General features: G+C 36.2%; 1 protein-coding gene across 2 annotated transcripts in view; it reads right to left on the minus strand.

Annotated features, from left to right (window-relative positions):
* Positions 1-4,603: 4,603 nt before the first annotated feature.
* Positions 4,604-12,816, minus strand: part of LOC129004118 (fatty acyl-CoA reductase wat-like) — a 29,153-nt gene continuing 20,940 nt past the window's right edge. For both annotated transcript variants that reach the window (XM_054432553.1, XM_054432552.1), the window contains exons 8-9: positions 11,273-11,530; positions 4,604-4,741 (exon numbers count right to left, since the gene is read on the minus strand). In XM_054432553.1, coding sequence (XP_054288528.1) covers positions 4,651-4,741; positions 11,273-11,530 — 349 coding nt within the window. In that variant the 3' untranslated portion in view covers positions 4,604-4,650. The remainder of the gene's footprint in view (positions 4,742-11,272; positions 11,531-12,816) is intronic.

A 12,816-nucleotide genomic window follows, 5' to 3' on the forward strand; every position in this document is an offset into this window, starting at 1 on the left:
TCAATATTTTAGATAGTGTACGTAGTAGTTCACCCGTCTGGAGTGTTCTAGAATGATCGATGACGTCAAAGATCTCTATCGTCCCAGAACATTCCATCATATTTTTTCGTTAACCTGATAATAACGGAAAATATAAATATGCCTTTTAAGTTCAATGACATTCCAGAATTTTTGTATTGCCTGGAAAATCGTCCTTACGCAGTTTTATAAAATACCCTTCAATTAAAGAATTCCCCCATTTAAATGAAAAATTCAATGTTTTGAGTGTAAAGAGCAGTTTCTACTTCTTTTATTTGAAAGCTAAAATGTGTATTATGATGTTCGTCTGTTCGAGAAAGAGGGAATGTTCCAAGACCTAGATGAACCTTTTATCATAAATTGAAAACACAAGAGAGATCCAGAAGGTTCTGGACTCCTGCGCTGTTCTGGGCAAATCCATGATTCAACCAAAGCAAAAACTTTTGTGCAATGCTCTTCGTCTACGATATAATAAAACTGTCAGTTCAATCTTTATTGGATTATCCTCGATCCAGAATATAAATAACTTCTCGCATTGGTCAACGTTTAGATTTTCTGGGCTTGTAGGTATTTTGGCTCCTCGGCTTGGGGGTTTTTACAGTTGTTATTTAAAGAAATGTTGTCATTGCATGTTACTATGTGTCTCCGGTGCCTGATCAGAATTTGTCACAGACCGGTATATCGCTCGACTCGTCATTATCGCGGCAGTTGATATCAACTACATTCACTTGTTCCTGTTCCTGGCTCACACAATCCTTATAGTATATTGGCGACGTAGCTCTTGTCCACTATCTGGTTTATTCTAGATCCCTCCTCTGTCACGCAGTACGCACTGCGGGACTTTCTACGCAGGTTGCGTGCGCCAACAATGGCCACGCGCGGTTCCCAAAAACTTCCTGGCTTCATAGATAACCTGTGACGAGGGAAAGCTACTGACGTGTTGTGATCTTTGGGTGTTGAAATGAAAATATAAAATGGTAAAAGTGGTGTGTATATCACGCAAGAGATACAACTCTACAAGCAACGTCAGGGAAGGTGGTGTGTGTGATGCGAGAATTAGGGGCGACTCTAAACTTCTTAAGTACTTGTTTTTTTTTTTTTTTTAAGAGGTTGGCGGCCACTTTTAACCTTTCATTTGCCCGTTCACATAGACTAACTGCCCGTGCGTGGAACGTATCCAGCAAAGCAAGGGGTGAGCCGGTACAGCACGAACTGTACTGATAAATGTTATCGGCAGTGACCAGGATCCGAACCCACGACATCGCTGCCTTGTGCCCGAAGTCCATTACGCTACCAACTGAGCCACCGACTCACGGATTGTTGTTATATTTGAAATTGGTCGCAGGTAGAGTAGCGCAGATGAGTGGAACCTGTTAGACTGCATTGAAGTCCTAAACGGTTATTTAAACAAATGTACCTAAAGTAGTAAAACAATACGATATATCAAAATGCAGAAACATTTTGCTGAAAGCTGCATAGATATGACCAATTTGTCATCACATAAATTTATTTTCAGGCGGAATACAAATCGTTGCGTCATGTCTACAGTATACAGTAACCTGCGTTGGTCCGTTCAAAAAGTATGACCGGCATAGTATCATTGACTTTTATACGTCAATGGTAGTTTTTAATGACGTTTAAGGGTTTGCTGTTTATTTATTCTATGGCAGTTCTAACCTAGCAGCACTGCGTCTGTCATCCCTTCTTAAACTGCAGACCGTCCCTAGATTAGACCATAAATAAATATAATTATTCATCATTCCCTAGACTGTCCTGTTAGGAATGACCAAAGCCGCGACCAGAATACTAGAGTCCCTTCAATTTATGCAACGACAAAATACCTATACGCTTGTGTTTTGCAGATTTCTTCTCAACGTTAGAAGGAAAGAAGAATGATTACCACTTACTAGTGTTTCACTGTGATGATACTGTAGTTTTATTTTGTTTAGTTATTTGTTACTGTTGTAAGTTGTCTATCTTATTTGCATACTGTATATTTTTATTAATACTTACTATAGTTGTTCTGCCCGTGCTTCGTAATGGGGCAAGAATACTAAGAGAATAATGTGGGTCTCTCTCTCTCTAAATCTATCTACTGTAAAACAGTTACATACACTTACCATGCAAATTATACAGGCAAATCTGAATCGCACTTATTGCTTATTTTAATGGAACTCTTGTGTATTTGCATTAAACTGAGAATCAAAATCACAACTAATAGCTTTAGCGTAGTGTATAATAATTGAAATCAGGGAAAAAGTACTGTAATCAAAGAAATAATAAATAAAAACAAATCTAACAGCTGATGTTTCTTTGATATTTTAAAGTTATTTAATACAGCCCAACATGTCTACAGACTAAAAAGAGAAAATGTTTTTGACATGTCGACTCGATTTGTACAGCAGCTCTGAAATTTCTTTTCTTTGCTTTTTTTTGTTAGTGCTAAAGCTGTTTAGCTGCTAACTCATGTTTTCCAATTTTTATTTTATTTATTTAAAAGTCATCATATTTACTTATTGTTTAATGTAAAACAGATTGTAAATAAAATTTTGTTAAAAAAATACAGCCCTTTAATAGAGGTTCGTGCCTTTACCAGGGGCGTCATTTGGGGGGGGCAGGGGGGGCAATGCCCCCCCTGGATCCTGGGCTAGAGAAAAAAATGTGCTGTACTAGCCAATATACAAATATTTTCTCTTGTCAAATCCTAAAAAGCACAGCAGACAAAAATCTGTATATTCTTGTACAGTAATTTGAAACAAAAATTATTATTGTTTTACTGTCTTAGATAGCACATTTTGAGTTAACATAAATTAGTAGTTTTGTTATTCATTTACTTTTTCTGTTTGGTAAGGTACGATAAACCACTTCTAGTTTATATATATACATAAAAATTCAGATTTTTGAAGCATTGCTTAGTCATTTACTTTTATGAATTATTCAAGCATTAAAATTATACATGTGTATACATTTTACGTAATTTATTTTGAACATTGTAGACTACCTACCAATTTTAATATAGTTAAATAGAACCTTTTGTACTTTTGTGTCAAATTATTTTATTGGTGATAACATTTGATTTGCTTTCAAGTTCTTAAATACTTGTATTTTATTTAAAAACCAAAATAAACTGTTATAAACTATAGGATTTGAACAACCGTATTCATTGCATTGTTGTACAAGAGAAATTGGTCATGAATCTAATAACAAACATAATATTAATACATCATGAAACTATCGATCACGTTTCTTAGATGACTAACTTACAAAAAAAAATATTGTGTTTCTGTCTGTTGTCAATAATTCTTAGTTTCATTAACTTTCTGCCTAAATTTAAATACATTTTACTCATATTTTTTTAATTTGAAGTACTTTTGACAATTAAAATAAGCCCCTCTTGTTTGTTTCAAAACTGCTAAATTTTCCGGGGGCCCCCCCTTGTTTGCTGGGGGGTATTCCATACCCCCCATACCCCCGGTGTTTGCCCCCCCCCCAAGGATTTGGTGAAATGACGCCACTGGCCTTTACCAATGCACATATTGAATGAGAATATTCAGATAAGGTTTATTGAAAAACTGAAATTTTTCGGGTAAGTTTCACACCGAGACCTTTCACTTCAATGTGCGGTTGATTAGTTGTGCGGTTTACGGGATTCCTAAGTTCATGATCCTTATGTTAGCTTTATAGACAAATTTATTGTAATTATTTCTTATATTAGTACCGGGGGAACAATATCGTAAACAGACATTTTATATTTAACCAAAACATTTTAGACATTTGGTCGCTGAAATATTAACAACACTGTAATGTAAAAGTATGCAATTAAACATAAATAATAAACACTTTTGTGATACTTGCACAGAATATTTCTCCTCTCTAGTCATTGAAACCGGTGGTTTTTACGCTGACCGATGACAGCAGATAAAAATATCACATAAACAAAATCATATTACTGATATTTCAAAGGTTTTCTTTTCACTTTTTCACTACTACTTCTAAAGAAATTGAGATTCCCTCTGTCTTTTTTAATCGGGATTTAGCATATGGTAAATAATAGTTTTATGCCAATTAAAACCCCCAGATGTAATTAGTTTACTTGGAATGTCTCAGTACTTCGGGGATTAAGTTTTGATGGGATGCTAAGTAAAATCAGTATTTGATTGACACTATTTTCACCTATAATCTTCAGTGTAATTTTGCTCAATAGTTACAACTATTTTTTTTTGTACTGTATTTTGTAATTTGCTAGTGTACTGTGGATAGCTTGTTGTGACAGTTCTTTTGTTTACTTTTTCCATGTTATTTTTTGTTCAGCCAACTTTGATAATATTCACGGAATTCGAGGAAGTTTTTGATAATATATTATACCTCCAGCAAAACTTTACAAAGACTCTTAATATTTATTAATGTTTTTCTTCATTAAAAGATTTTTACTTTTACAATGAAACATAAATAGGTAGAATCTCATTCAACACCCCAATGTTTATGTATTATCGTAATTGTAAATTTTGTGAGGATTTCAAAAATGACCTTTCTGTTAACAATAATTGTCATGGTTTACAGCATGAAGGAGTAAGGTGGAAATAAATAAAGTGCGGTAGTGCTTGTATTTCAATATCAATGAGTATACCTATGCTAGATCGGTAGAACATGAGCCAAGGAAACCATCAGTTTGAGAGCTGCAAAGTATGAGCCAGCGACCACCGAGTAGTGAAGGATCTTGAGCCTAGAGAGGAAAGGTCAAACATCATCAAATCAAAATCAAATCAAAATCAAACATCATTTATTCCATGATAAACAAAAAATTACAAAACAGTATTCTTAATATTAATGGAATTTCCCCACATAGGCGAAACCTGTGCGTGGGGAACGAGTTATTATCAGACTATCCATATTATAATCTAACATTGTTTTAATAATAATTGTTACTCTAACTACTAATAACACATTTACCAAAAAGGAAAAAAAAAAAAACATTTTTACCAGGAAGCCACAGCAGATAACGAAAGTATTATGGAAATATCTGAAAAGAGTAAGATAGAGACAAATCTAATAATAATAAATAAATGATAAAAAAAAAAAAAACTAGAAAAAAATGGTATTTAAGGGTACTGTATTTAATAATACTGTGAAAAACACTGGGACTTGGAAACCATTCATACAACTTCTACCCCCACTCACGCACAAACAACACACACTCACACACAAACAAAACGCATGCAACGACTCACTACCACAGGCCCTGTACAGGCGGCTGGTAGCCCTAAAGGGCCGTCACTGCTCTGTCCCTGTGGGGCTGTGGGCCAGCGGCGAGCCGACTCTCTCTCTCTCTCTCTCTCTCTCTCTCTCTCATGCAACTCTCTCACTCACTCACTCTCCCACTCACACAGACAGCCACATCATCGACGACACACGCACACGCACACGCACACGCAAACTACGAATACAATGACACAAGATAACAATCAATCTGGCCACGGCCTGTTTCCACTAACCATTTGTCTACTTGATTTTTATATGTTTGCAAACTGCAAGGTTCGGGATACTTTAAACTATTAGGTAACTTTGAGAACATTATTTTTGCAATGTATTGTGGAGAAGTTTTATTTATCGATTTATTCACTTTTGGCAATTGGATACCAATATTAACTGAAAATCTAGTTGGATAGTTGTGAGTTGGTTGGCAAAAAATATATTGTTTATTCTTAAAAATATATATTATTAAAGATCTAGTATATAGCTGGGAAATATTAAGTACTTTGAACTCATCAAAAACTGTTTCAGAGGGATATAGAATAGGTTTGTGGAGTGCAATCTTGATTATTCTTTTTTGAATAATTTCTATTGGTGCAAGTATACTTTTGTATCCTCCACCCCAGGCCAGATTTCCATATTGCAAAACAGATTGTACATAAGCATAGTAGACATTCTTTAACAAATTAATAGGTAAAATATTTGATAGGTTTGCAAAAACAAAGATAAATTTACGTAGTTTGACCCTGATTTGATTAATATGGCCAGACCATTTTAAACGTCGATCAAATATCACACCTAAATATTTAAATTCACTGACACATTCAATACTTTCACACTTGTCACACACATTGCCAGCGCTACAACTATGTAGTTTTAATTCTAGGTTTCTAGGGTCGTAGTCAGCTCTGAGGGAGATTGGCATATACTTAGTTTTAGATATATTTACAGTGAGTTTATTTTGATCGAACCATCGCTTGACGGTGAGTAAGCCCCGCTCCGCACCTTGATACACCTCCTCCCAGCTATCGCCCTCAAACAGAAGAGCGGTGTCGTCGGCATACAGGAAGATCTGGCCAGCTTCCAGATTAATTTTACCAAGGTTATTGATATATATTAAGAATAAAAGAGGTCCCAAATTTGATCCTTGAATTACTCCATAGTCAATGTTTTGTTGTGTACTACTCATTCCTAAAATGGAGACTATTTGGGAACGATTAGAAAGGTAATTTTTAAACCAATTATAAGCAGTTCCAGTAACCCCTATACACCTCAGCTTGTCCAGAAGCAGCGATCTGTCAACAGTGTCAAATGCCTTGGCCAAGTCAATGAATACTAAAAGAGGTTTTTTGTTTTTATTAATTGATTCATGTATACTGTTAGTTAGAGAGTAAAGATTGTCATTCAAATTTTTGTCTTTGCGGAAGCCGAATTGTTTATCAAAGAGAATATTAGACTGTATTAAGTAGTTTTCAAACTGAATTCTAACGCACTTCTCTATTATCTTAGCAATGACGCTAGCCAAAGTAATTGGTCTATAGTTAACACATTGTGTTTTCTCTCCTCCTTTATATATAGGCAAGACTTTTCCCACTTTCAATATACTGGGAAATTTACCTTGGAGTAAGCAGTTGTTAATTATTTGCAGAAGAGGTTGTTTTAGTTCAATAAAGTTATCTTTGATCATTTTTGTTGGAATTTTATCAGCACCAGGAGCAGACCCACCCCTTATGCTCATAACAACACTACCAAGTTCCGCCTCCGTGACAGGCAACAGCCGGAAGACAGTGTCAGTCGTATAGTCATCATCATTGATCACTGGCTCAAGTACCGGCGGGACAGCGCGGGCTAGGTTGGCACCTACATTTACATAATACTCGTTGAAAGTATTGCAAACTTGTTCAATGCTTGTCTGATCAGGAAACCTATCCTCAGGAATGAAACTCTTAATGGGAAACTCATCATTTCTCTTTTTCACTCCAATAATTTCATTTAAGTTTTTCCATAAAAGTCTATTATTATTTTTCGACTCATCAATCTTTTTTTGGTAATACATTTCTTTTGCTCTTTTAATTGACATATTTAAAATGTTTCTATATCTTGAAAAATGATCTTTTAAGGCCTGATTAAATGGTTGTTTTTTTAGTTGTTTACTAATCTTGTCCCTCACACGAATTGATTTTACAAGGCCAGCGGTGATCCAAGGTTTTAATTTAGTATTTTTCGAAGAAAAATATTTATTTGATGTTGCTTTGAGTGTGATATCTTGCAGCTGTCGCACAAATGCATCACACGCCTCATCGACATCTTCAGTAGCAAGTACAGAGGACCAGACATGACAGCTCAACAGTTGTTTGGCGACCCCCAAGTCAACACATACAAAGCTTCGGTTTACACTATTTGTATTTAATCTACGGACATTTATATCAGCTGACACAACAGTTATGAAGTGATCGGTTATCGATGTTTTGATTATCGCAGATTTCACATCGCTAATATTTTTATTATTTGTAAAAATGTGGTCAATGCAGCTCTCTGAGTTATGTGTAACTCTTGTTGGATTATTAATACATGATGTAAAGCCAGCTCCATACATAACATCGAGGTAACGCTGCGACAATGGATCTTCATTTCCAGGGAGAATGCAACAATTGAGGTCACCAACCAGCCAACACCGCCCGACCAGGTCATCGCTGTCAAGATAAGACTCAAGGTCATCAATAAACTGATTAAGATTCGACGATGGACTGCGATAAGCTGCGAGCAGCGAGAGCCCGTTCCCCCCGTCAAGCGATACATCTACTTTAATAGTTGTAGCGCCGTGTAATCTAACTTCCTCATGACTCACACAAAAACTCTTACTCACATACACAATCACACCATCATTCTGATTTCTACTCTCCTTACTCACAATAACATCATACCCATCCATACTCACAGGCACACAACTACCATCCGTCCAAGTCTCAGTTAAAACAATAATATCAAATTTTTTATCATACGAATCTAAAAGTATTAGAACTTCATCAAAGTTTCTGCTGTAGCTCCTAACATTTAAATTAAATAAGGTAAAGTTATCCTTTAGGTTATGATTAATCTCAGAAAAAAACTTAAAATTAGAAAACTCATCATATACATATTCACTAACATTGCGGTAAGTTAATAGATCGTCCTGCTCCTCGTCAATCATCACAAAGCACATCCGACCTGCTATTACCCAACTGCCATTAAAGATACCACAGTATGAAAAAATGTAAATTGTTAATACTTATTGCATGGAATTACTAGCGATCCTAAAATATAAAAATCATGAAAAGTAAATGATAATGAAGAAAAAGAAACTAGTTTACGCAAAAATACAAAACATTACATGTACATTTTAATTATATGAGAAACATCGTCTTTGAACGAAATTTCTTTCGCAACTAAAAAACTTCAAGCAAATTATTGACGGTTTACATTTCCAATATATTTTAAATTACTCAGAAGGAAAAAAGTTTCTGAAAGCATGCAACATCATTATTCTGCATTACAACTTTACAATAATTATTTTATTTTTTATTTATTTATTTTTTATTATTTTTTGTATCATAATGCTTACAATCTAACAATATAGGGTCTCGTGTTGCATGCTCAATTAGCCTAGTGATGTTCTATGTTAACCTGGCAAACATCATGCATGGAAAATAAATACATAATAATGTAAACACAATTTGTCATGCAAGTTGAGTGCTAGTAATCATGCTGTAATAACTTAAAGTTAATAGGCAAAAATAAATATTTTTCTGGTATCCTTTCAGAAAAATTGAATTATTGTGCATGCTCAATAAAAAAAAGTATAGCCTACTTCAAATAATTGATTTAAATATAAATAAATAATAATAAAAATATAGCCTATAGTATATATTTATCTTAAGTAGTAACAAAAACAATTATACCTAATCATAACAAGATTTTAATATGATAATGATTTTTTTTCATGCTCAATTATCAAATTATGCTAAATAAAAGTAAGTGACTGGCAAATAAGGTATAGGCTATATATAAATAATGAATCTCACACTGTACTGCGTTGCTCCACAAGCATGCCTCTCTATGACGTCTGTTGTTCCGACACCTCGTTGACCTCCGGTGCTCCTGCGGCCTCCCCCGGTACACCTGCGACCTCCCCCGGTGCTCCTGCGACCTCCGCTGTTCCTGCGACCTCATTCACCTCCTCCTGTGTTGTTACACGCCGCGCTTTTGATTCAGCCGTCTTCCGGACGAATACCTTACCATCCCGCGCCCAAGCGTAAGTAAGAAGACCATTTTCCAACTTGTCCTTAGCGTAGGCTAGTAGCTTCTTGTTGCGGACCGTGAGGTGCTCCAGTACATAAACAGGTCCGGGACGCAGGGTAGCTGCTAGGTCTGTCGTGGTGATGTTAGATTTCCTCGCTGCGTTGATCCACGCCGCTCTAGTGGTCCTGGAGACAAACTGCGCCACAATACTGGGAAAGAAGGACTTCCCTCTTGGCACTGGAAGTCGGTGGGCAATGGAGATGGCATCCCGACTGTACTCGACGCCCAGAGCCCGCGCCACTGCTTGGAGAATCAGGTAGACATCTTCATTTCTCGTAAGGGGAATCCCTCTTATTTCGATATTGTGGTTACGTGTATATTGCTGAATATCAGCCAACTCATGCTCCAGACTGTCAACCTTACTCACTAATACGTTGTTTTCTTTCTTTAGAACGTCTACTTGCTCCTTCAACAACGCACTTTCACTCTCAATCACGCCCATCCGGCCCTTCATTTCTTCGTGTGACGCCTGAAGTGTTGCCAGCTGTTTCTCAACAGTTTCGAAGTGTTTTTCCATGTATTGTTTCATGGACAACAGAAGATCAGTTACCTTGGGCTGTTCCTGGTCTGACTTGCTGCTGGAGAGCGAGGATGTATCCTGTGCACAGTCATCGCACTTCCAAGTAGTTACACTACGCGACGACATCGCTGTCAGTTTAGCGAGAGTACGTATACGACTGCACGACGCGTGGTAGCTAAAGTTACATTCCACGCACTTTATAACATCTTTGGCATTCGCGATGTCACGGTTACACTTCGGGCAGCTCATTTTCTCTCACAATTATAACAGACACAAAAGCAAATATGTAAAAGTAAAACTTCAGCAGAATAAAATCAAACAAACTTTAAAGTTGCGTATAATGTAACGTAGCGGCAAGTTAATACGGGCATACGGGCATGCAGGCCGACACGCTGGACTCACGAGGAAACTACGTCTGCTCGCATCGGCTGACTGATAAGAACTGAGGTAAGAGTGATCAGTGACAGTTGGGGCTAGAGTTATAGTTAGATCCCATTTAACTCTAACAGCAGAACCTGATTATTGTTAGTTAACTCTAGGACTGTCTGTTCCAGTGACTGGAGTTAGGGCTAGAGTTAGAGTAGGTCTACAGCTATGACTCATTCAATAACACCAGATCTGATGATTGTTTATATAATCTAGGGCTCTCTGCCACAGTGACTTGAGTTGGGGCTAGAGTTATAGTTAGATCCCATTTAACTCTAACAGCAGAACCTGATTATTGTTAGTTAACTCTAGGACTGTCTGTTCCAGTGACTGGAGTTAGGGCTAGAGTTAGAGTAGGTCTACAGCTATGACTCATTCAATAACACCAGATCTGATGATTGTTTATATAATCTAGGGCTCTCTGCCACAGTGACTTGAGTTGGGGCTAGAGTTACAGTTACAACTCATTCTGTTCTAACACCGATCTGTAGATTTGTTAGATAACAAAGGATGGTCTGTCGCCATTGATGGATCTGTTGCATTGTTAATTGTAATATTTGCATATTTAATGAACTAAGTGCATGAATGCAATTGATAATTAACTATGCTATTAAAACCACCAGTGTGATTTCTAAATAAATGGGTTAAAAAAATTATATGTATATACAAAATAATCCAAGGTTAACTAACTTTACTATAAAGAACAATAAACATTCCTACCAGGATTGTTTCCTCTCTGCTTTAGGCATGTTTTCCAGTTTCTCCTTCAAGTAGAAGTACTTTACACCTAATCTTGAAAGTAGAATGTATTCACCGATATCAACCACTGATATGTCATATGGGAATAACTTCTTGTCCTCCTCAGAGAGCTTATTCCTCAACAATTCAGTATTTTCATTAACGAACTCCCATGTGCCGAAAAGGAAGTAATCCAATTTCCCTCTTAGCATTGATAGTTTGTTGTAAACTTTAGTCAGTCTAAAACATAGGTTAATTATCTGTTGATGAATGAAACTATGAAACAAATGATAAGTCAACGGATAGGGAAAAGCTCATGGCCTTAAAATTAGGTTTGAACATTGTATCTATATAAATAAAATTAGAGTTTTGTCTGTACATTGCTCAGAATTATATATGTTTAGGTCATTTTTATGTTTTAGGCTATACATTAAAGAAGCAGAAACAAGTCTTATCTCTATTTCTGTCTGTCTGTCTGTCTGTCTTTCTGTCTGTAACACTCAAGATGGCATTTTACGCAATCTTATCCATGAAAACGAGAGTACCTATCAAGGTCCAAGTCATTTTAATGTATTTACTGGATTGGGGAGAGTGTCTTTAGCCATTAAAATATGGCCTCACTACTTTGTAAATAAAATTAGGGACGTTCAAAAATGCAGTTTTGTGCGACTTTTGTCAAATTTTCGTTCAATTTTTATCACATAATTATCTATGAAATGGCGAACAGCTGTTCGGATCAAGATTATTTTTTCTAGCTGTCACTGATTTGTTTACAAATGTTGTTTACAAATACCGCAACCATTTCTGATCACGTTTTGAAAGTAAATCCCAACCAAGTGAGATTAAAAACGTTTTTCTTACATAACATTTTTAATTAATCGCAAGTGCAATATTATTAGTGTAACCGTAAATGAAATTAAATAACTAGGCATCATCCAGGTTAGGAACCAGAAATTCTTTGTGTATAAAATTGTTCTTGAGTTTTGATAACCAGAAAAAAATCCTTGAATCAGTGTTGTATAGGGCTGGGACACTTAAATGATATTCGCCAATAGCTTACAAACAAAGTTTCCACTTATTGACGGCGCTTCAATGGCGATTGTGTAAAGTGTAGGTAAAATTAAAAAAAATCACATCTGCAGTGGGTGATTGTAACAGAGGTTTATGGATGATGCTAAACTCGCTTTTCCAATGTGTCACTTTCTGTTTCTACTCACCGTGTGATGCAATCGCTGGACCATACAGCCAATAGGCTCATAGCCCATCTCTTGTGTACGTTCGCCTACCTATTTATTCATAACAACCTTTTCGACAACGATCCTTGATACCGGTACTTTTCCATAGAATGTGGCCTACCTACTTAAGAAATAAAATTACAAATGTCCAAAAACCCAACATTGTGTGATTTTTGTCACATTCAACTGACTACTATAAGATCCCTGTGCGTAGAACGGGCACACAGCTAGTAAAACATAAAACATTTAAACTTACGTGGTATTATGATGAGTCAATGGTAAAATACAGGA

This window comes from Macrosteles quadrilineatus, unplaced genomic scaffold (genome assembly GCF_028750875.1).
Source record: "Macrosteles quadrilineatus isolate MER2022 unplaced genomic scaffold, UCM_ALF_1.0 Scaffold_9__3_contigs__length_116548681, whole genome shotgun sequence".
NCBI classification, from domain to species: domain Eukaryota; kingdom Metazoa; phylum Arthropoda; class Insecta; order Hemiptera; family Cicadellidae; genus Macrosteles; species Macrosteles quadrilineatus.